The sequence below is a fragment of the Zosterops lateralis genome, assembly GCF_965231275.1.
Source record: "Zosterops lateralis genome assembly, chromosome: 9".
Lineage (NCBI taxonomy): Eukaryota > Metazoa > Chordata > Aves > Passeriformes > Zosteropidae > Zosterops > Zosterops lateralis.
This window is the reverse complement of record NC_139769.1, coordinates 4,233,645-4,258,536: the sequence shown is the minus strand read 5'-3', so window position 1 is coordinate 4,258,536 and position 24,892 is coordinate 4,233,645. Positions and strand designations below refer to the sequence as shown.

Genomic DNA, 24,892 nt, shown 5'->3' with positions numbered 1-24,892 from the left:
AAAAACAACATAATAAAGGTTTTTAATGGGGCTGATCCTAAAAAGCAAATCAGTGTGAGAAGAGCAATTGGCAGAAGACCTCAGCACAAGAGAGAAATACTCTTATAAATCATGAGTTTTGCAGCAGTAACATCAAACCAGAGCCAGGAGCAGGAGGTTGAGTCCCAGGATGGAACAAACAGGAGCAGAGGGAGAAGCCAGGGGCTGCTGCTCAGATGGACTTTCACTGTGTTCCTTCACCACTGTGTGCATCCCACGTTGGCTCAGGGAGGGAATTGTAGAGAACAGATTCAAACCTCAGTGGAAAACTGCCAACACAGATCCCCTTTCATTTCTTTGACATGATATTCTTCTGACTGAGAACAGCATTTGCCAGGAAAGCAATAAATATGAACCTGACAGGACAGGAGTTCTTCAGAAAGCAAAGAAAGAAAAAAGGAAACAGTGCATGAAAATGTATTTCACAACCTAAAAAACAGCCAGAAAGGGGTTACCTTCTCTGTTGCAGCAACTGTCAGTGAGTAGTGATTAAAGCACAGGAAACATTGCCTTTAATCCAACGTGAGGGAGTGAAAATTGCGTATTCCCAGTCTATACAAGCAGTTGCTTTCCCAGAAGCCACTGACATGGAAAGGAGAGATCTGTCAGCGTTCTCACTGCTGTAAAACCACTGGCTGATTCTGCAAACCGTGTGCTAATGAAATCCTCATTACTGCAGGAGATCGTGGGCTTAATTAGCATTGGTTAAATTGGGACCATTTCTTGAAATGGTCATATCTGAGCTGGGCACTCTCATATACAATACAGAGACTCTGAGTTACAGCAGTATTTATGTGATACAGCGCACAAACAGCACAGTAGAGAATACATTCTTACCCCTTCTGAACACACAGAACAGATCCTGCCCTCCCTCCTTGGGATTCCCCTTCCTCACCATTGCCAGGTGACACCTCAAACCTGCTCATTCTGAGTTTTTAAACTGAGTTTACAGAACAGCTGTACAACATTTTTCTGATTTTTTCTGATTTTTCAACCAACTTCACCGTGAGGGTACCAGAAAAGGATCAACAAGACCGGATTTAGTCTTCACTGTAAAAATGCATTTCAGTTTAAATACACACTTAGCTATGGCTCATTCAAGCTGATGTTTTGTGGCTGGTTGAAAACCAGAGATCACATTCTTCCTTCCAAGGACACCTGGGTACAGTTACCTACACACAAATCAAAATGCCATTAACACTGGTGTGCTTTCACCACAGCAGAATAACCTTTATTCTCAAGTGGGATCCAAGTATTTCAACAGTGTTGATCGACAAAGGCAAGGAATGTTTCACCATGACCTACTGGGCATTTCAAGGAAGGCATGAGACATCAAAATATAGAAATACAATAAAATATATGTGCACACATCCGCACTTCCCTCTCTCCCTGTACATAAAATGTGTATTTCTTACACTTAAATTTTACTGCATTACTCTCTTGGCAGAGAATGGGAAAATTCTTTCTCAGCTGAGCGTTATTATCAGTTCTGTGCACATTACTGGAAATTTTGGGGGGATTCTGCTTTTGCAACTGTCATGTTTAAATGCACATATTTAATTTCAAATCCCACCTGAATGAAAAAAAGCAAGCAAAATTAATTTCAGCCTCTCATGCCACAAAGATAAACCAGCTTTGGAAGCATCACACAGCATAGGCTGTCCCACGAACTTGGGATTTTGCAGGAGATGATACATTTACCTCCTGGTTTGAGATGCTCATCCTAAAACACCCAAAAATAGGGGGAAAAAGTGGAGGCAGCAATTAAAATCAGCAAGTTATGCATTTGCAAGATAAGCAACACTTAGTGTTAAAGATTAGTTATTCCCCAAACTGAGGATTTTCTCCTTTCCCAGGTATTTCCACTGTCAAAAATAAAGGTCATGCCAGACACCAATATTGCACTTTAAGTCTGGCAGAATTATCCCAGAGGAGCAGAAGCTATGAAACAAAACTTACTGAAATGACACCTTTTTAAAATGTTTTTTATTCATAACAGTATTACATGGTGTGTTACAGAAATTAATGGAAAATCTCTAAAAATTTGTCGGTTTCTGTTGTTGTTGCTGAATGCGTTACACATAAAGTTAAAAATAATGTGTCCGTATATGTTAACAAATGGTCGTTATCTGAGGTAAAGTTAAAGTAGGTTTAGAAATGTACTGCAACAGTCATTTTATCTTTCTTATCTTTATTAAAAAAATAAGTGTCAGAATGCAGAAATAAAAATGAATGAAAACCACGGAGTAAACATTTTTTTTGCAAAGAAGGTGCCCAGTACGTTATTGAGATGAAAGGTTCCATCAGACACTTGGATGACTACGATCTATCAAAATATCTTTTCATGACAGGCAAAGATCAAGAACCTACAGGGGGACGGGGGGGATGGTAACAGGATGGCTGGTGGGGTTCCCTGGTTTGTAAATTTAAAGTGACGAATTTAGTGCTAGTGAAGGATGAGGGATTAAACAATTGCACAAGCTGGATATTTGAGTTATCTACAATACTGGTACAGTGCAGAGGCCCTGCAGCCCTCTCAGCTCAGCATCCCAGCCACGACAAGGACGATTGTATGACGAGACAATCCAGAACCTGTTTTTATTTATGAGCATTGGCAAAGGTAAGACCAAGGTCCGTGGTGATGGCCCAGTTGTCTCCCAGGAGAGACACCAGAATTCTAGCCTCATTCCCTCGGCACCTGTTCATGGGTGATCTGCTTCCTACAAATGTGATGTTTCTGAGACATCAACCACTTCTTTTCTCTGTGTTTCACCCCATAACTGGAAATGCACTGATGACATTAAACTTCCAAATGTCTGTGATAAACCAAAACTGGGTTTGTGGTTCCATGTGCTGGACAAAACCCCCCACCCAAAAAAAAGAGAAAGCCTCTGAGGAAGAAAGTAGCACCACTGTGCAAATCAGGAAAATATTGACAGAAATATCCTCCAGAAACACTTTTACCTCTGCTTTTAATCCTGAAACACTCGATCCACCAGGTTTCAAATTATATCCTCCAGTTGGAGAACTTGATCTTCCAATGGGAAAATATGATTTGCTACGAAGCTGTTTGCACATGACTAAGGAACGAGCATCAAATGACCGTGGATGGGGATAAAATTCTCCTCTCTGCAGGTTCATTAGGTCTATTCACAGCTAATTTCTCATTCACATACATTCTGCAACACACATTTCTCTAATTTCTCTAATTCCAAATAAAAGAATGGGATCGTGTTGCAAGATTTGGTTGCACATACCAACAATCACCACTCCAGTTATTCTGCCTTCTAAACCATTTTTAGCTTATAACAGAGATGAAAGAAAGTAAAACACTTAGAACTCCAGGTCTATTTTAATCATGACAAAAATGTAAATCCTAATGTGTCAATTTTAAAACAAAATCTGCACAATAACCCTAAAAACTGATTAATCCTTTGATTTCTTTAACCTTTTTTCCTTTTTCTATTTTTCTTTTTTTTTCTTCTTTTTATTTTTTTTCTTTTTAGTGTTAAACCACTAAATTCAATATACCGTAACTGCATAGGAACATCAGGAAAACACATTTGACCTGTATAACAATTCTCTGTAGGGCAAAAATATATAGATTCTTTATGAAAATCATGTGCTAAACATATGAACCCAAACACTGCACTTTTTGCTTCATAAATGTAAAAAAAGGAAGTTTTAAATTCTTTTTGTTCTGCGTGTAAACAGTTGGATGACTTCTATGCAGAGGTTCAAAGGAATGTCAATGGAAAGTGATCTCTTGTAAGCGGAATTATGTCCGTGTGATAACGCTAGACCATAAAATCATGTGTTCCCATTAATTTCACTAGTTGCTGACAAGCTGAGTGCTTTTGGCAAATGCACTTGAGCTTCAGCCCATTATTGTTAAGCATGTGAAAAAACATATGTAACGTGAGAACCACAAACTGGGTTTGCCACACCTCCCAAGCACTGCAACTTGCTACCTTCTCTACTGTGTAATGGCATTAGTAAAAGAATTTTCATAACATTTATATTTACAAAAAAAAAAAAAAAAATGGCAATTTTCATTCGAACTCCTTAAAGCCATTTCCCCTTAAACATTTAAAGAGTTTAACAGTAAGATTTTTTTTTTCAAGTTATAAAATAAAAATCCCATTTGATTTTTTTTCTGATGTACAAAAAGTGATAAAGATGAACAATTTTGATCACAGAGTCAGTTTGTTATTCCAAAATCCATGCCGTCCTTGTCCCATTTGTCAAGTCCGCTTCATCCAAACTCCTAAACCAGAAGCATACCAGTATTATTTGGCAAATGATTTTTTTTTTTCATCAAAAATGGCACACAGAGAAGAAAACACTTGTCTGCATAGCATTACAGCAGCAAGATATTGAAGAAATAAAAATATTCCTTTTCTGCACTTTGTTTAGAGTTTCCTAGGAAATACTGACTCTTTTGTCTTTCCTCAGTGGGACTCGATGTCCTTTCTCTACCCACAACATGAGCATTCCAACAGAAAGCAGCATTTCTTCCTCATGATGTGCTAGAACTTAAAGGTCCATTTGGCAACATTTTCAGTCAAGGATGGATAAAGAACCGAGTTCTGTTCTGTGGTTTCAAGTTGGGAATCATTTCTGCAGGACGCGTTTTGCTGTTAGATCTGTCACTCATACAAAATTACAGAGTGAGAAATACAAATAAAAAAAAAAGAAAAAAAAAGGAAAAAAAAATGACATTGCCAGTATTTTGTTGTTGTTGTTTAAATATGTCTACATAGAGGGAAAAAAAAGGGTCAGGATCAGCCTGATGTAAATGACAATGAAAAACATGTCACCGTGACATAAAAAGTGCAGACTCATGCCCCAAAGGCTGCTGAATGATAATGCCACTGCTACATACAGACTCTGCTTTTTTTTGCTGAAAAGAAAAAAAAAAAAAAAAAGCAATGTCTAACGCCCAATAAATTTCAGATGCTTGTTATTTATAGGTGGCACACAGAAGGTGACAAACGTTTAAAAGAAGACCGAGGAGTAAGATTTCCTAGTCTGGATACCCACCACTTGTGGGGATGGGGCTGCACTCGTGGTATGAGAAGCAAGGGAGAGTTTTTGTTTTGTGCTGCCATAGGAATCTGCCATTGGTTGCCAAAAAAAATACACACATCAGGAACACTCGTAGAGCCAGTCCAGGAGGGCAATCTCTCTCCTTTGTCAGACAAAATCAATCGGAAAAAAGCATGAAAGCCAAAGGCCCGCCAGGTTGTTGGGTTTTCGTTTGAGTCTTGGAGCACCACAAGCCTGTAACAATGCTATTTCTTAGGTCTGTTAATCTGCGCGTAGAGAGGTTCTGCTTCCTGGGGATAACAAAAATAAAATGAGCAGAGATGTCTCCAGACAGCATTTTCAGAACATTTTTACAACATCTGCTTGAGAGCAGCGTTACCTCGTGAGGCAAAACCCACAGGAAGTGTTCGCTTTCTGTGCTGCCTTGAGCTATTGTGGCGAAGAAAATGGGAATTAGCTCAGAAAATGAGTGTTTTCTATCCATTTCCTCCTCCAGCACTGGTCACGCACTGACCCTCACTGCTGGGCATGGACATATGAGGGAATTAAATGGTAATTCATAAGGCTGGATGTTTGGAAGTTCATAGGCTGGACTTGCAGCCCGTGTACAAGGCTGAGTTTCCCCCCAGCAGCACAACTGCAGAACAAAACTGTGGGTTTTGCACAACTCATGAGGAAACCACTTGCAAACAGAACCCGCCATGGAAAGCTGAGCTAATGAAGCTGTGATGGGATTTAAAACAACATGAGTGGCCCATGAAGAACGAGGAGCGCCAGCCCTGCAGCAGTTTGATTAGGAGTCTGTGGAACCATTATTACATCCATTAAAGCTGGGAGGAAAAGCACATCAACCTGTTAATAGATACTTTCTTGGGAATTTCCTGGATGTGGGAAGGGGGAAATGCTGCCATGTTCTTCAGCTGTTGCTTCATAGCTGACACACCCTGTGCTTTCTGCGATCATCTCGGCTGCGGTGGAAAGCAAACCATCCATGGACCCTGGAACCAACTCTACTTCATTTCCAGAAACTAATTAATTAAACTAAGAAGGACATCTAAAAAAGGAACAAGACAGGCAAGAAAGGCTAATTAATGCCACACTGCGTTAACTCTCCACAGCTTGATAAGTATTCAAATACCACGCCGTGACGTTGAATTTAACCGAGTTAGACCCAACTCATGTTGCAGCAGCATTGGCAGAAGTTGACTTTTAAGCAAAAAAAAAACCTCAAACCCTCAGAAGGTTGGCAGATCATTGGGCACTGAGGAGCACAGAGAGGCCGGCCTGGGGATGGCACAAGACTTTAATCAGTTTGTCCAAGTGGTGCTGGGGATGAGGAGAACAGCCCAAAGGTGGATCCACAGGGTGCTCTGTGCTCGGGGTGCCCAGTCAGTGCTCCAGGCTCTGCCCCATCCCAGTCCTGCCTTAAGAGTGCAAGAGCACACAACAAATCCAAAATAGGACCTGTTTCCTCCATGGCAAGGAAAGTTGTCTCTTATTCCCCGTAACTGCTGCATTTCTGGAGCTGGCAGACACCCTGTTTCCCCATCCCCTGCCCACGTGGAGCCTGAGTGCTACGAGCACTGTGAGTGAGAGAAATCCTCTGGAATGATTAAATAAATGCTGCTGAAATTATCCACAGCAAGAAGCAAATACATTTTGTGACCTTGAAAAACTGAAGGTAATCAAAGGAGATGACTGAGAGTAAATAACTGCTTTTCACACACTGCGCCTTAAGTCTACCTATGCCAATTTTCATGTGCAGGCTTGAAGCTGGCAGAATGATCTATCACATCTAGTTCAGAGAAAATCTGTACTAATTAATGTGTGAACCTGACACACACACCAGGCCATTCTTCAGGCAGTTGCTGAACCTAAGGTCATTGCAAAGGGAAGTGAAAAGGAAGGAGGAGAAGAAAAGGAGAGGGAGGGAGAACATCCCTTTGGAACAAAAGATGTCAGTTTTTCAAACGCCTCCAGGGAAGAAAAGAGCTTTTCAAAATGTCAAGTCTGCTTGTTAGAGCTGTCCTCAAATGTCCTTCAGATATGCAGATGTGCTGAAGTAACAGGTGTCCTAAGGTGCCACTGGACTCCACACCCTTGGAAGAGGAGGAGGAGGAGCTCCTCATCAGCAGTAGCACTTCCAACAAGCATGAGACAGCCTTTACAATGAGAAACTTCTTTGATTCGTACCCAATATTTATCTGCACAAACACCTGATGTGGCAAAGGCTTGCATTTCTCACTGATTTGAAAAATTTCTTTTCTAGCAGACCAGAGCATTCTGCATGAGAAGTGTGCTCTTACTTCTTCCTCTCAGTTGATTTCTCCCTTCAGATGCCTAAACGAGAAATTAATTGCAGTAATTGTGTGCAGTCTTCCCAGTCAGAGGGTTTTGGTCAATGCCTGAGATTTGTTTTCTAGTATTATTTTGAGCCAATTCAAGCATGCTTTTAGCCCAAATGGTGTCTGTAAAACACTGATACTCAAGAGAGCAAAACAGAACAGAAAGGGAGAGCAAAAAGGCAAAAGGAGAGTTGAGTGCTGTTGGCCTCATGAACAGCTCCTCTCACAGAGCCAGGTACTGTTCTGTAGGGTCTTGAAAGCAGAAATGACCCCCTCCTCCCTTATTTTTTTTTACATAATCCACATGAAAGTCACAGGGCAGGTTATGAAAAGGCAGGTGAGCATTATTTCTTCTCACAGGATCTCACCAGCATTTTGTGCCTTCTACTTCCACCACTGCATGAGGAACAGATGCAGAGGGAAGGAAAGGAAAGAACTGGTCTTTGTCAGAACAAAAAGAGAGGAATAAATAAAATAGCAGTCAAAGCTTCTAAGTCACATAAACCCCTCAAATCTTACAGTGTTTTCCTTGCTGAACTGGCCCAGAATCACTTCTGATGTGCTTTCATCAACCCACGGGGAGAAACCAAGACAAGAATTGGAAGCACTTTTTTATTTTTTTCTTGCTGCTGTATTCCAGAAATACTTCATGCTGCAAATCACTTTATTCTTCCCATTTTAAGGGGGACAGGACAGCAGCAAACCCCATTTCTGGTGTAGCCCACTACCGTGTGAGGCAACAAAGGTGCTAAATGCTTTGGAATAGAATTATGCAAATACTAGAAGCAAATTTGCATCGCATCTGAAGATATTAACACCTGCTCCCCAGCAGAACTAATCACTGGAGAGCATCTCCTGAAAGACTCAGCACCTACTCGGGCTTGCAGGGGTGAACTCACTCACAAAACATAACTGTGGGTTAGGAAGGAACTATTTTTACCCTGGCAGCCCTTTGATCACTGCGAGGCACCTGCTCCGTGCAGAGCTGCAGGCAAGATGTTCTCAATTGTGGAGGTGAGGCCCGCACAGATTTCCGTGCCCTTTACAGCCACTTTTTCTCCTGGCTGACTGATCAGAAAGGGCAGGCTCAAATGATAAAGAGTTTCATGAAATAAGTGTGCTGGAGAGCCACACAAAATGAGCATCTGGTGCTGGGGATGCAAGTGAAGGGGGTGGGAGTGTGAAGCGTCTTTTCTGATTTTTTTTTTTGCATGCTGACCCATAGGCAAAATAGGACAGAGTAAAGTTGGCAAGCGGGGTTGAAATTAAATATCTTTGGTGATGAGACAGTTCATTCCTACTGCCCCATTAACAGCTACTTTTTTTATTTACTACTAATTATTATTTACTAATATTTGGTTATTTTTCTTACAGCCTCCATTAGCAGCATAAATACAGCAACCATCTAGTTCAGCATTATTTCTGGAGAGTGCCCCTGTTCTTACCATTAATCTACCTAGGAATATTTCCTAGTCTCAAATATCCAGTTTAATTATTAGCATTCTAAAAATCTCTGTCATTTTAGTAGCGAGATGGATGCTGTACATCCAGGAAATAAAAAAGCAGTGACAACTACTCAGAAAGATGAACCTGCTCCATATCTTGGTCCTGATATAAAAATGAACTGGAGCCAAGAAACACTGATTATTTCTGGGCCCCTCTCCCAAAACAGTAGCCACACAATTATATCTGTCTACAGAGCTGTCATCCACATATCATCCTATCTACAGATCTGTCAATTCTCCTTTGTAACAATTGAACCTAATGGCCAGTTTGAAGCAAATTGTTCAGAAGTCTCAAAGATGCTAAATTTTCACAAGCAGATTTTTAAAATCAGTTGTCATACAAAAGACAGGGAACTTTTCAATGACCTCATCACAGAGGAAGTGAGGAGAGCTTGTCCCTAAATTGAACTGTTGGGTTGGAGATCAGCAAGAACATAGCTCTAGACAAGCCACAAAGAATGCTGTCTCTTGTTTAGAGGAAGAAGTTGCAGAAAGGGAAGGGTAACAATACCTCAGGTGGGCTTGGTGACACTGGAGAGGTGAGAAGCCCTTGTATGAGTGGCCATATGAAAATGGACAGCTTGAAGAAGACTGCAGCAGCAGAGATGAAGGCAACCCTGTAGGATGCCCCTGTTCACAGAGCAGCCTGAATCTCTGCTCATGCTCCTGTATTTCCTGGGAAACAGGAACAACCAACCGAGCAGGAGACTTGAAATGTTAATTTTAGGATTTCTCTGGAGTGAAACAGGACTTCCCAATGTGTGACCCCCTTCCAAAGACACAACACTACTTCTCTCAGGTTCCTAGCCCTGCTCAGCACTGTGTCTTTAGCTTGAGAATGACAGCTTTAGAGCCTACAGCAAGAACAGGTCACCTGTAATTAGGAATGTCTCTCTGGACTTTATCCAGTTCTTACTGAGCCAGGTGAAAGAGTGGAACAGGTCCTGCAAATACAGCCTGTAGTGTTTTGAGCTTATTTGAGTCCTGGTGCAACAGAAAAGGGACAGAAGTAAGAGGAGGATGCAGAATCAGCTTGATACTCCCTCCTGAGGCTCACTAAGCTCACAGGTAACCCAAGGCTTTGTCCATAAATTGCTGTTTTATCTCCACTTCCTAAAACCAGCCCAAAGAAAAGAGTTTATAGCAGCCCATCCCGGAGCTGACTAAGATTTTTAGGAACATTTATCACCAAGCACAGCACTTTCTCCAAGATGGATGATGGCAGTGGGCCACCAAAGCACCACCAAAAGCTGATAGACAAATATTCTAAAGAACTGTTGCTCTCCTGACAGTGCTGATGGCACCGTGAAGGGTGTGACACATTTTGAGGGCTCCTAATTGTCTGCACACATTTCTCACAACAACTGAACCATTTTTTTTCAGAGAGATACGCTCTGGCCACAAATGTTTTGAAGGTTTCCTGAGAATCTCTCGTGAAGGATTGCCAGTGCAAGGTTTGAGTTAGGCAGCAGCTCAGTAGAGCTGCATTTGTTCCTCTGTTCAAACTCCCTGCTTTAATGTAAAGTGTCAACAATAAGAAATGTTTGAGACATTTGGGAGGATCACAGCTAAGAAACTACTCTTTCCCTCTCTCTCCTTTCACCACAGTTACTCTCCACATAATCTAAAGACAGCAGTAGGGATTAAACATAAATAATCTGAAGATGACATTCTGTATTCTCTTCCTCTCTTCTGCAAAATCACTATCTGTCCTCAACACCATGCATGAACAAAGGGGAAACAACCAAATACAATAAACAGCTCTGCAAAGAGTTAATCTTACTTCACCTGTGGTAGTTGGGCATTTCTGCTTCTTATCTTCAACCAAAAAGGGACAAAAATGTAATATATCCATAAAATGTCATGTTTACCTATTAAGAGCTTATAGCTATTTCTGGAAGGGTGATTTCTAGAACAGCTGTTGGAAGGATGAGGATTTTGAGAGCTGAAGTTGAAAGTTGCAAAAGGAAGAGGGGAAAAATAGGAGAAAAGAAGATAGTAACTGGATGATAATTTAGAGTGTCAGAAGGAATCAAGAAACCAAATTGCTGTGATACCCTGAAAGATCAGGGAACAAAAAACCAGGCAGGTGGATATTGTGAATACATCAAGATAAATGAAGATACTTTATGGGCAGAGCTGATTTCAGAGATGCTGGGAACAGACAGATTTGACACGTCTGCACACAATGCTCTGTTCCTGAAAGGTCCATTCAGTTGAGTTGTTACTGTGCTGTTCTTGGGGTAAGAACCACGTCCTAAAGAGCAAAGTAATCTCCCATCTAAGCCACAAAAGTGGCTTTTGTGCAGACTGTGATTCTTTGGCACGACATGTTTCTCCCCATTAAGTTTCTCTCCAAATGCAGAGCTCAATACACAACTCCACAGTAAGTCCTGAATTGATAATTTTCCATGGAGATTAAACTTCCCGTTGCTCTGACGACACCAGGCTGCAGAATTAGACGGGCTGGCTTTGGGAAGTGGATTTCCTATGGACTGCTGCTGAATGCCTCTGCACACAGGCACAATGATATTAGTGGAACTTCACTGGAGAGAGGCTTTCTTTTTTTTTGTTCAGCTTCCTGTCCCTGCCTACAGCTTTTAGGAATTACTGTAATACGATAATCAGGAACATTAGTTAACATTTCCCAGACTATATTTCTGAGAATTATACGTATTTGATGCGAGGCTCTACGGGGATTAACGAAAAATGCAGCAAAACCATATGCAAGCATTGGTAACACACTGTTCTTGTAGCACTGAATTTCAGAACTACTCTGACTGTGATAAACCATAATAAACACATGTATGTGGGTTTCCAGAGTGTGGGAGTCAGATAAAGGGCAAATCCTCTTTCATGATGTAGGGAAGAACTCCTGGAGTTAGCTGGGATAGCTGGGGATGTCAGTGCTGGCCAAGGTGAGGCAAAGGCACAGCCAAATTATCATGTGGCACCATCCATCTGCAGCAGCAGCTCTCACTGGAGTAAATAATGAATGTTCTTGCTGGAGCAGCTCATCCCAGCTTGACTTTCTCCTCACACTGTCACTTCCAGACTCAAGGAGACACAAAGCTTAATGCTACTTTTGCTGCAGCCCTCAGGAGCTGATCACGGGTGAAGCTACAGAAGGGAGAGATACCCTCCCACAGTATATTATTAAGAGAGAACCTCATTATTCCCAAGTGGGTCAAAGCTACGTTACTGTAAGGTTTTTTAAAATCACATTTAATGCACAAAATAAACTGTCTCCTAATGAAACTATTAATTTTGAGTTGGAACTAAACTGAAGATGGGTAAGTCACTGGCAAAGCCAGTGGAATTTCTGTACAAAAATGGGAAGGGTTCTCCCACTGCTCTGGATTTGCTCCAGGAGCTCTGTGCTGGAGCACAGAAACCATATCAACTCATGTATTTGGGCAATACCAAACAGGAGTGGCAGACGGGGAGAAGATAATGAAACATATTCTTCAAACAGCAACACTAGAGAGTATTTGGATGGAATAACAACACTCAGCACTCATAAAACTTTGTAGCTTCACTGTTTTTTTTTTGGCAAAATATATTTACTGTATTGAAACAAATCACAGAACATTCACAGGCAGCCACATTTCCTACGTGTTCTGTAACACAAAAGATGAAAAGATCATCTTTCCCGTCTGTCTGGGTTTAAATGACTTGCACTGATGAATAATTTTTAAAACATCAGTATGCCAATGGTAATATGAATGATGATAATTTTCAGATGTTTTTAATTTGCAGTTGGAGATAAAAATACACAAACCCATTTCAATATTTTTTACATGCAGATAATAAACGTGCTTCTTCTACTGATTATCCCATTGATTTAGGGTAGAGACATTCATGTATCATTACATAATTTTATTTAATGATTGTTATGTCTATGGGTAAGATGTCTTATTCCATTTAATATGTTACATCTGACTGAAGGCCAGGGTGGCTTTGATAAAAAAAATGCTCTGCCTAATATGTTGTTAATAATAGCTCAGTTTCCCTATTTGCCCTCAGAATCTGAACACAAAGTAAAGTAAGTCTATAATTTTTTAAAGCATGCAGGCAGCTGAAACACACATATTTGCATAAGCTGCAACACTCAGTGAATGGCAAAAGCCATGCAGACCACCAAGCACGAGGAATACACTGTGGAGGATGGAGAGGTAAAACGGAACAGATGAGAAGGAAAAAATAAAAAATAAACCATGCATCCATGAAAGCAATGGCAGTCACTGGTGGAAGAGTAAGTGAACACCTCAAGGTGTAGAGAAAAAAAGGACAGATACCTACCCCAACCTGTGCTATCTAGCTACCGACCTGTGGACTTATAGTATCACCAGTTGGCTCACCAAAGGGATCACTGTTGGAGGAGGCCTGAGACCCATCAGGCTAGAATACAAGAACATAACACCTTTTTTTCTCAACAATAGAAAGTGAAAAGTCAACACGAGGTTATTTTCATGCTGTGGGCATAACAAGTACATCCTATCTCATGAAAACCAGAGGGCGAGGCCTCGCTGACCTGCTCTCCAAAGCTGTGGCTGTTTCCTACAGCTGCTGCAGGCACCAAAGGACCTCACCAGCTCCTGCTGGAGCCCAGGCAGCAGCTGCCACAGACTTCAGAAGGTACTGGATCAGGCCAACCAGAACTGCAAAAGGCCCTGAAAGCCTTTTGTGAAACAGAAAGAGTCCAAGCTTGGGTTATTTTGCGTTTTTTGTTGTAGCGACCCCCTCTTGCCTTTGGCTCACTCGGGCTCCTACCTCCCTAACACACTTGGTGATTTACAGTCATTGCTTGGGTAACATTTCTTGCTTTGGTCCATAAAGGCAAAGAAATCACATACCGAGGGCCAGAACATTGAGGAACGTAGCTAGGCAAGCAACTGGGATGCAAGAATGTGCAAGACAACATCAGCCATCATCTTTTAACACACAAACTCTCACATCTTTCTCTGCAGCCTCAGCATGTTTGTTGTTTTTACCCCAAACTTTCTTACCATGAGTGATAAAGTGACTGCTGATGTGCTAGACAGGACATTGGATACAACTAACATGTACAGGCTTGCATTTGAACTCTGAGTTTGGTTCCTTGTATGCAGGGTTAGTGCACATCAGCAGAAATGTTGTGCTATCCAGCTGTCAAACCCAAAGCAGGACAGGAATTCTGGCTGCAGCTCCCCCATAAGCACCACCCAGCCCAACTGGAAAAGTTATTTCTGACACTACAGAACAACATTTAATCAGCTTTTATCTTTTCTAGCTACGAGGAGAAAATGAAGATTTAGAAACCTTGTTGCTACTCACAGCCTCTGGCTCCTCACTTTTGCTTGGGCTTTCAAACCCCTCTTCAAAGAGGTCGTCTGCAGCAGGGTCACTCGTATGGGATGCTGATGATTTTGATGGAGAACTCTGTCTGGGTGCAGGGGTTGGAGCTAAACAAGGATTAAGGCAACAGCAACAATTATTCTGTTGATTTCTTCAAAAAGACACTTTAGCACAAAATTTGCTCGTGCTTTCACATCCCTCAACTTTCACCACCCCCAAGAATCGTTCTCTAAGGAGGTGCTGCAGGAGGTCAATTCAGGCACAGTTGTCATTGTCGATCCCACGTGTTTGATTTAATTTGACAACTTTCAAATTAAATTTGGCTGCATCTGGCCTATGTCTTTATGAACCTGGGAGACACCACTGCATTACATTAGGAATGTGTGAGTTGCCTACAGTCTTGATTGATCCCTGGTGAATCTCATGAATTCCTCTTTTCAGCAATCTGCAAATCCCCATTGCTGTGCTATGAACACCATAAGCTTATTTTACAGCTCTTCAATGAATTTCCCCACATGCCCAATATGCCAAGCTACTAAAATAAACACCCATCCCCTTATTTCTGCAAAGTATGGACAGGACATAAGTGAAACCAGCTGTAAGGTTGAATGCCATGGGCTTCTGCCAACCAGCTTGCATGTTCCCATCACAAAAGAAATATTCCTGTTTTGGAAATTAATTTAGAAATTTTAAGTTAAATTTTAAATTTAAATTAAATTTTAGAAATTAAATTTCAGACTGTAGCTATCTGGGCTGTTTATTTCTGTGACATCTGAAATTCCACTCTGATGTTTTCCTTTATGGCTGAAACACATTTCTTAAGCCAGAGCATGCATGAAAGTTCTCAGTATCTGGGTTGGAATTTGTGCTTTGAGGAGCAGCCATGTCCAAGGAAAGGGATGGCTGAAAGCACATAAATACTCACGTGAATTTGTAGAGGGTGTCGTGGAAGTCACAGGAGTCAAATTTAACTGAGAGATGTCAAAGTCATCACAATCATCTGCTTCCTGTGCCATCCCAACTTTGTTAAAGTAACTTGAGAAGGCCTCTGAGGTACAACTGAGGGAAGGCTGATCTGGTTTTCTTGATGGCACTGGTGGAGGCTGAGCCATCTGGAAATCTTTGAACATTTCTTTTCCCATTTTCTGTCTGGGCCTGTCTGTCTGCGGGCTCGATCTGTTGGAATCACTTGTGGGCGGGACGGTGGCTATAGGAGCAATGGTACCTTGAAACATGGCTGCTTGTAAAGGCAAAACAGTTTGTGTTGGCATGAAGGCAGTTGGCTGGAACTGGCCAGCCACGGATGGCCACGGCTGCTGGGTGGGAGGAAAGATCCCGGGCTGGCCCCACGCGATGGGCTGTCCTCCCTGCATCACCTGAGCGACTGGAGGCTGGGCACCCATGGCCAACTGCTGTTGAACAAGTGGTTGCTGTCCCCAGAAGGAGGGCAGGACAGCTCCCATGGCAACATAACCTTCAGGGAATAAACAGAGCAGGAGGAGGGGGGGAACAAAGGGGATGAAAAGATTTTAGTGGCGCTGTGGAGAGCACGCAGGAAAAGCAACGCGATGAATAAGGAACGTGCAAAGCTGCACCAGCGATCCCAGGGCTGCAGCACCCTTGGAAAGAAAACTGAAAACACTGAATTCTCACAGACAGAACCACAGGCTGGTGGACTCTGCAAAGCAATCATCTCAAATTGCATCATAATGCTGCTACTACTACTACTAAAAAAAAATCCAACCCAGATGATTTCAGATTAAAACTCTTGCAGTTGGTTATTACCCAATTACTTGAGAACATCAAAAAGATCTTGAGCTTCTGCTGTACTAAATACCTATTAACAACAAACTGCTTCAGGTATTAGGCTAACACAACCCCCTCCAGTTGAGGAGGAAATTAAAGATTAAAACTAAAATTATAATTGCTTCCTGCCAGAGATGAAGCCTCCTTTAAAGCTACCAAGAGTTTGACTGTGTAGGAATTACAGATCAGGTGCTTTTTTATTTAGAACAACAAAAAAATGCTCTGAAACTAAAACTCGCATAAAACATTTTACAAATTAAACTACCTAACATAATTATGTTCCATTGATAGAAGTACTGTGCTTTACAGATATGCTCTTTCACATTTAAATTCAATACTTACCACTAATACTCTGCATAATGTAACTTCTCTCAATTTTAATACTGTTATAGCTTTAAAACTCTTGTTTCCAGCCTGACTGTTATCTCAGTCCTCCTGCACCTTTTCCTCTTTGCTTTATTTCTAGGCTGTTTTGTAATCACAAACATATTGTAAAGGGAAAAGCCCAAAACTCAATAAAATTAAAAAATAATGAACTGAAATTTGAGAGACTCAATTCCTGAGTGATGGAAGGAGCAGTAGCTCAGATACATTCCTGTTCCAACAGATGTCCAGGATGGATTCTCCAGAGGTTCTTTGATCTCATCCCTGCTGTGCCCCTCATCCCAGCAGAGAAAGTTTCCATCTGACATTATCCCCAAACACTTCACTGCCACTGTAACCTGGCTGAGGTGCAGTGGCTAATCTGGGGCCATCAGAGGTGGTTACCAATTAGAAAGTCACTGCTGAATGATTCAAGGCACTCTCCTTCTCCTTTCTTTTCCTAAGTGGGGCTGGGAGCACTGGGAGAGATCAGCAATCAAACCACAGTGTCTGTGCAGAATGCACCCAGCTTTTGAATTCTGAGCACTCTGAGGAACACAGGGGAGTCTAGAGGACACTCCAGGATTTGACAGAGTGGAATATAATTGAAGTGCAATCAAATTCTCAGCCTCTGTTTACTGGAGACAACAGAGGATATTCACTGCTACCACAGAACCCCCAAATCCAACCTAATGCTGGTTCCTCTCTTGCTTCTGTACCTGGAAGTTCTGTTATCTGATGGCTGAACTGTGCTTGAACTCCCAGCGACTTTTTTGGCTTCTGCTTTAAAACATGTAGTCAAATTCAAACTCAGGTCCTCCCTGCTTGTTAAAGACTTGCTTTGCCTTGCCCTGAAGCACTGAGCTCAAAACCCTCTCCCCACTTCCACCCTGAGTACTGAAATGCAAACCAGAGCTGGGCACTGATGCCCAAATCTGATTCCAGACTACAATTCCAGTGCATTTCTTACCTGAGGGTACGGCAGCAGTGCTGAAAGGTACAGAACCAAACATGTCTGTACTAGCAGGGAGTGACTGGGATGAAGATGGGATAAAGGCATCACCTGGAGTAGCAGGAGTCTGCAGGGAGACAGGGAGAAAACACAAGGGTGATGTATCAGCTGCAGCTTCTGCTGCACGTTGCTGTCACATCACCTGGAAATCTGAGACTCCAGGTTTGGAGTGAAGAACGAGAAATAAGAAAGAATGGAAAGATGTAGAAGGAAAAAGAAGCAATAGAAATAAAAATAGAATTTGCTGGGGATGGGAGAAAAATAAAAGAATGGAGAAATTTTCTATCAGAGGAAAAAAAAATCAAGGTGAAACTTGCCTGGAATACATCACACACAAAATATTGACATAGTTCCTTTTTCCAGAATATACAGACTTGTGATTTTAGATGTTAGGGGGAAAAAAGGGAAAGGCAGCAACCAAGGCATTAACTTTTAAGTTATTATTAACAGTTAAGGTAAATGAAATATTTACAGGACTTATGGAAAACTGAATAAATATTGCTTCTAATCAACCAACAGAACCAGAATCATAGGTCTAAATTAAAGGAGAAGCCAAATCCAATTGAGTAAGATGAGCATGAGCAGAAAAGACTTCGAACATCTAGTCCCAAACATGATACAGAATATACTGGAGATTTGAGACTCCTGACCTCAGAGCACCTGAATTTTCTCAGTATATTCACACTTCCCTACAGTGTAATGTAAGGTGCAAAAGCTTCATATGATTTATTTTTTTTGTCATCTTATAATGCTGAAAAACATTCTGAGACATTGTTTTTGCCCTTAAATACATCCAGCCCTTTCTCTCTCACTCTCTCTTTTTACTTCCCTCCTTTAACAGCAGTTCTGGGATCTGCTCTTGGTGGATCCAGAGACATGAAATATGAGGCTGTAACTGGATCTTCTGCAGTGCAGTGAGAGTGCAGTGAAGCATTTCTCTCTGATAAACACCAGGGAAGCAGATCTGCAGCTCAGCTTGCACCCTGTGTGACACTTAACACCAGAGCAGAAGAATAAAAATCGAAGGTATTTTTGCACATTGTCATGAAATAGGAACTGCATGTTCAATTTACTTCACTTTTATTTTCCTGCAACCTAAAAACTGCTTTGAAATCCTCCCCACTGGAATGGCTGAGGACACAAATTGTAAATGTGCTCAATAGATGTGCTGGAAATAGAATGCAGGGGAAAACACAGTGCAGTTTCCCTGGGTACTCACTGGGGGAGAGGTTACATCAGGAGGAGTGGACATGTCCCCAAAAAGCTCTAGTTGGGTAACAGCCTGTGAAGAGAAAAAGAAAAATTCGATTTATCTTTTGAAGAGAAGAAACTGTGAGTGAAGGAGTTATAACTTGTAAAGTTGTCTGGTAACAGGAAACAAGATAAACCTCCCCAAAGTCCTGCAGGCTTCAACTGTGAAGTCTCACATGGAGGAAGCACACAGGCTCAAAGCTGTGGGATTTTAATATTGCTAATGGGCCCAAATAGCCAACAACTCACTATAAACAATTCTGTAGGGAATCCCCAAAAATGAAAAAAAAAAAGAAAGAATAAAACATGAAACAGCTATCCAGAACAGGACTGGATGCATTACTGCTTTGCCTTCAACATCAGTGAGCTCCAAGCATGATTTATGGCCAGTTCTTTTCCCTGGCTCCTTTTCTAAACCCTCACTTCAAGGTCTTAAAGCATGGCAGCAGCATGTGGAGTGCCAGAAGGATACAGAAGGGAGGGGCTTTAAACTGCTGCCTGATTTCCCCTGGCCCATGGGACAGGTGTGACCTGGATAAGTGGACTTGAAGGAGAGTGAACAACTGGGTTATTGCAAGTTTGTGGCTCTACATTTAATTCTTGTTAGAAATATTTCCTCGGGACGCCCTTCACTGGGAGCTCAAAACAGGTCACCCATGCAGGCCTGGCTAACTGGACCAGAAGAGAAAACACACTTTATGATGAGAAGCAGCTTGAGTGGCTGCATAATCAAGGCCTCTTCACACGTTCTAGAGCAAATTTACTCCCTTCCAGCCACCTGCAAATGAGGTCAGCTGGAGTTCATGGATGTTCAAGTACAGATCCCTCAGAGCTCTGCGGGAACCCTAAACCCCATCCACCACCTTTGTCAGGGTGGTTATACTGAAAAGCTTTGGTGACAACTCAGAACTTCTCCTTCTCACTACCCTTCTCACTGGTTTTCCCAATATTACACCCACAAAATATGGGAAGGCACCATTCTCATTATTTAAGATTTAATGCAAATCTCAGTTTAGCTCATTGAATCTCCTCCCCATCTCAGGCACATAAACCCTGGATCCTCCTATCACACAGGCAGGTTTGACATTCAGTTGAGTCTTGTCCTGCAAAAGCAGCCCCTGAATGCTTTGGACAGTGACCAAACTGGCAGGTCAGGCTTTACAGCCTTCCAAGAGACCAAGATCACCCCAAGATTTTTTCTGCCTTTAACCTTCCATTACAAATTATCCCTTTAGGAGTAAGACTACACATATCAAAAGTTTGTACATTTTTTTTTTCAATCCAGTCTCTAGTCCCACACATAAGCAACACCACAATCACTTAGAACTGGAATTTCTCTAAGCAGCTTGGATAATTCTCAGCTTCATGTCACAATGTACCTAGGGATGAATTATCTCACATTTTCTCACATGATGTTTTACATTAAAAAGATCACATTGCTTTAGTGTTACAAAAGTGCATTTTCTTCTTATTGGCTTATATATCCCTCTAAGTATCTGCATGGAAATGCAGAAAGGAAAAAGAGGGAAAGCCACGTTTTCTTCAGGGTAAACCAATTCTAAAGCTCTGTACTAAAATACTGCCAGGAGTAGCTTTTGAAAAAAAAAAACAAACCCAAACAAGCAACAAACCCAGCCTAAGTCCCTTCTGCAGTGTGAACAAACAGGTTGGGCAAGGGTTGTTAAAATGCCCAGGAAAGTGGGAATAATGGCAACAGCAGCACTCCTTTGGAATCACCTCAAGCCTCCTGTAGGCACTACTGACTCAAGAGGTGTTGGGTGACACTGAAATATTCCAAGAGCCACTTTCTTCTCATCTCTCCAAACTGGTCATTCAGCAGCACCCCAAACCTGCCCTTCTCCTGCACCATTCACTATTTGCTCCTCAGGAGCACTTGTGTCCTTTCCATGAGCAAAAGGTCCCCTGTGCCTCCACCCCACCTGAGGGAGCAGAGGAGCAAACCAGAGAGGACGGAGAAGGGCAGGGTGCACACAACTGTGTGCAAAGCTTTACTTTTTTTTTTTTTTTTTTTTTTTTTTTTTTTTTTTTTTTTTTTTTGGTGGAAAAAATAGTCTAGGTTTCACAGGAACACTGGAAATTGATAGCCAGTATACTTTTGAACCCTGGATTATATGACATGCATTTGGAAGGTGGTAACTCAGATCCCTGTGCCTCCATACTCCTGGATAATGGGAATAGTAATACTTTTCAGAGTGCTTCGAGGTGATGGATCTTTGGATACTCTTCACAGATATAATTCTGTTAAAGCTCTGCAGACACATTTCTAAACAGGCAGCTGGAGAGAGTGATAGGAAAGTCAACAGCACTTTGTTATAATAAACCCTCACTCACAATATTCCCCAGGAAAAGGAAATACATTACAGGGGAATTATTTTTTTACAGAATAGCAACCTCAAATGCAACAGGAGCTACAGAACCACATCAGAGAATGTACACACAAATTTAGTGGGAACACAACACCTTCATTTACTGACTGGAGGCAGCTTTAAACAGAAACCCTTGGAGGTGGATTTTAAAGTTCCAAATGGTTCAGGAGCCTTTTTTCTACAACCCAGTTCTCAGCCTGAATAAATGAATGCATCTTCTCTGACACAGAGCTGCCTTTATCTACTTGCAGCACACGAGATCCTGGACACCGAGCACTTATCTTTTATTTCTGTGATTTCACTGTCACTACAGAACTGATTTCACCCCTTATGCTTCATTAAGATTATTCACATCTGATATTAGCTACGTTCCAGCGAAGTTAATCCCCAGCTGAACATTTTTCCAATTGCACTATTCCTAGAGATGATTTCAGCTATATTTCTTAAAATATTTTTTAGTGTCACAACCTTACCTGAGTGACTGAAACAAGATTTTCATCAATGTCCAGCAATAAGTTTCCATTCTCCAGCTGTAAAGCATGATTTATGAAATGAGATGAATGATTTATGAAAATGACATGAATTTCTGAGCATGAAAATGATAACCTCCATAATTATTGACTTCAGCATTGAAATGAAAACCCTTTCCATCTTGCTGTGAGCACAGACATGAAATCAGGCAGTCAAAACAGTGAGTCTGGATGCTGCTGGGATGTGAGGCAAACGTACACTTCATTTGTGCTAAATTTCATCTTCTGGTCTATAAAGCAATTTTACCACTGGTGACACACCTATTTATTTTCCTAAATATTTATTAATTCAGCAGTAAGCACACCCAGTGAGCTCTGATCCTGCTTGTATTAATGGAACTTTTCCCTGGCTTGGTGAAAGAAGGGATTTAACATCCTCAGGGGAAAAAAGAATGATTGAGTTTTGGATGACAAAAGCTCTAAAATCAACTATCTTCAGAAAAAACCCACTATTTCTCCAGATAGGGAAACTATAACATCAATGTAAACATAATTAAGATAATTATTTTCCTTCCATAGCAATTTTGTAAATTACATGAGTTAATTCAAGTTATATTTAAATTTATAGTTTGTGTGTATATAAATATACATTGCTGCCCTCTCATCTGTACATATCTGTATCCATCCACACACTTAGCATATATCAGCACTTCAGAATTTCAGGTAACATTTATTGTTGTGTTGGAGACTTCATCTCTGCAGACACATCAAGCTGTTGAAAATCAAGTCTAAGGTGACTGAGAAGCTTCATACAAGGTACCAGCCAGTAATTCATTCCATGTCACTTAAAAATCTCACAAACAGCCTAGAGAATGTTTTTTCCTCCCACCTCATCTCATGACAGAGCTGAAGAAAAAAGGAAGAAAAAAAAAAAAAAAAAAAAAAAAAAAAAAAAAAAAAAAAAAAAAGAGTGGGGAAAAAGCAAAGCCAAAATAACATAACTGTGCACAATCAGGAACAGGTATCATCCTGTCCCTTCTTGGAGCTGACCCTGTGTTCCCCCAGACCTAAGTGAGGAAAGTGTGAGAAAAGCTGTGTCCAGAGACTTTGCAAATGCTCTTTAAATGAAAGCAGAAGGCTTTCAGGGGGCCCACTTTTGGCCAGCAGTTCATCACTTTGTGCTCTGACAGTCCCTTGTCTGCCCCTCACCCTCCAGCACCAGAAGCCTGGAAAGATGCTCCAGCCCTTGGTCTTTCTCCATGTGAGGATTCCTCCACAGAGTGATGGAAATTGTTGCATCAGGGATTGTGTCAGGCCTGATCCTGTTTTTATTTTCATCAGCATTTCAGTTCTGGGGGTTCACAGGCTGCCTGCACAGATTAACCAGTCTTCACTTCCTCACATGGGGAGCAACAATTGGGACTTCAAAGAGGGGCTGCAAAAGTAATCTAAGCAGGGAGCTTTAAGTCAAAGCTTGAGCAAAAATAGGACAGAGTTTGAGTTGAAGTTAAAAGTTTCTTGAAGTCTAAGCTGAAGTCAGGGTAAAAGGAGTTGAAGTCTAAGTTGAAGTCATTGAAGGTATTGAAATCAGATATTATTCTCACAGTACAGTGTTACATACTTGTTACAGCTCAAAACAGGCCACAGTCCTAAACAGTCACAAGATTTCCCCCATAAACTACAGACAGTCTATTGCTCATATTATTTGGCACCTTTTACAAAATTACACAGTTTTAAAGACCTTGACAGTTACATCTGCAGTTCTCTTCTTAGTTCTTTTTTCCTATCTGTGGTCTCTCTACACCACAGCCTATACCCCACCAAGGGTAAGATATCTTAGTTCCCAACTCCACCATACCCCTCTGCTTAATCTCTTATCTTATGTGTTCTTCTACACAAAAGCTTGGTTTAATTATTCAGACAGGCACGGTGTGGAATGTGAAACACTCCTCCAGCTCAGCAGGCTCTCACCAGCGGCTGCGCAGACCAGGGCGGAGAATGGAGAATTAATCCTCGTATCCCAGTGACATTAAACCTGTCATGAAAGCTCCATCTTCCTATACAGGCACGTGAGACACCCTGTAAATCTTTCAGACACGAAATATGTAAATCTGGCTCCTTAAAGCAGCAGCACCACTCCAAGGCAGGAGCAGTTTTAAACCGCTCCAAGCCGGTAGCGGAATTCCTCACGTCACTTTTCACTTTTCACTATTCACTAAAAATTAAGTTCTTATCCAGGAGCTGGAGAGAACTCCAGAGTGCATGAGCAATGGTAATTACAGAATCACAGAATATCCTGAGCTGGAAGGGACCCATAAGGATAAGAGACAAGTGAACTACAGTTTTTATAAACCACATAAAACTGATTGACTTCCACTCCAGTACGGCCTCTGATCACCAAGTCCTCTGAAAAACACCTTTTCTAAGCAATGCAGAAGTTCAGAATTAAAAAGGGAAATCTAAAACAGGGCCCTTGTGCTCACGTGAGTGCGAAGCACCTTTTTCTTTCACTCCCATACACATATCAAGACAGAATATCCAACTTCTGCTACTCAGTCTGTTTTTCACCAGCAGCAAGGGATCTACACTGACATATGGCACGAGAAAACCTGCCTAATACTGCTGTACTTTTGCAAACAAGATGATAAAAGTAGCATCTCACAAAATGTGGTTTTGAAATCTCATAGAATCTCATAGAATGGAGCAAATGGTGCTTAAAAGCACAAAAAAAAAAGAAAAGTGGTAATTAACTTGTAGTCTGCTACACAGCTCAGCAAGAAAAAAGAGTATGAAGGATACTAAATATAGCAAATAACCAGCAATTAGTAATTAACCTTTGAGCTGGGTATTAGCTATTCGACTCTTTTAAGGCAGCAGAGGGATTTAAACTTGGTTTCCTGCACTCAGGGTGATGTTACACCACACAGCCCAGCAGACAAAAGAGGAGTCACCCAACCACAGCCTCTCTGCATCTCCAATTCCCTTTTCCTGACATGGATTTTACATGGAAGGCTAATGACAAGTCAAACGGTTGGTCAAACTAAAGATTTTCTATCTTATTTCAGTTGAACATGTAAATATTTTGGCTATATGACAAATAGCTTTTCTGATGGTTCAAATGGTTATTGCGGCTCAGCAAAGCCCCAGTTGTTTGCATCTTACACCACAACTGTTGATATTGCCACAAGCTCTGTGAGCTGCAAGCAGCTTGCTAATTCACCACAATCCATTCTAAAAAAACCAATTAGAACCACAATAAAAAAGCATGTCAGCATTGGTGACTAAACTCATCATCAGTCAAACCATGTCTGGTAGGTTGAAACACACC

At 41.4% G+C, this 24,892-nt stretch overlaps 1 protein-coding gene across 7 annotated transcripts in view; it reads right to left on the bottom strand.

Moving 5' to 3' along the window:
- Positions 1 to 4,834: 4,834 nt before the first annotated feature.
- DAB1 (DAB adaptor protein 1) overlaps positions 4,835 to 24,892 on the bottom strand; it is a 142,347-nt gene continuing 122,289 nt past the window's right edge. For 5 of the 7 annotated variants that reach the window (XM_083867105.1, XM_083867104.1, XM_083867109.1 and 2 more), the window contains 7 exons: positions 21,568 to 21,624; positions 18,676 to 18,738; positions 17,415 to 17,523; positions 15,201 to 15,749; positions 14,255 to 14,382; positions 13,241 to 13,339; positions 4,835 to 5,378 (listed from right to left, as the gene is read on the bottom strand). In XM_083867105.1, the coding sequence (XP_083723231.1) occupies positions 13,256 to 13,339; positions 14,255 to 14,382; positions 15,201 to 15,749; positions 17,415 to 17,523; positions 18,676 to 18,738; positions 21,568 to 21,624 (990 nt within the window). In that variant the 3' untranslated portion in view covers positions 4,835 to 5,378; positions 13,241 to 13,255. Of the gene's footprint in view, positions 5,379 to 13,240; positions 13,340 to 14,239; positions 14,383 to 15,200; positions 15,750 to 17,414; positions 17,524 to 18,675; positions 18,739 to 21,567; positions 21,625 to 24,892 lie in introns of all 7 variants that reach the window. The other 2 variants (XM_083867107.1, XM_083867108.1) reach the window with 2 other exon arrangements.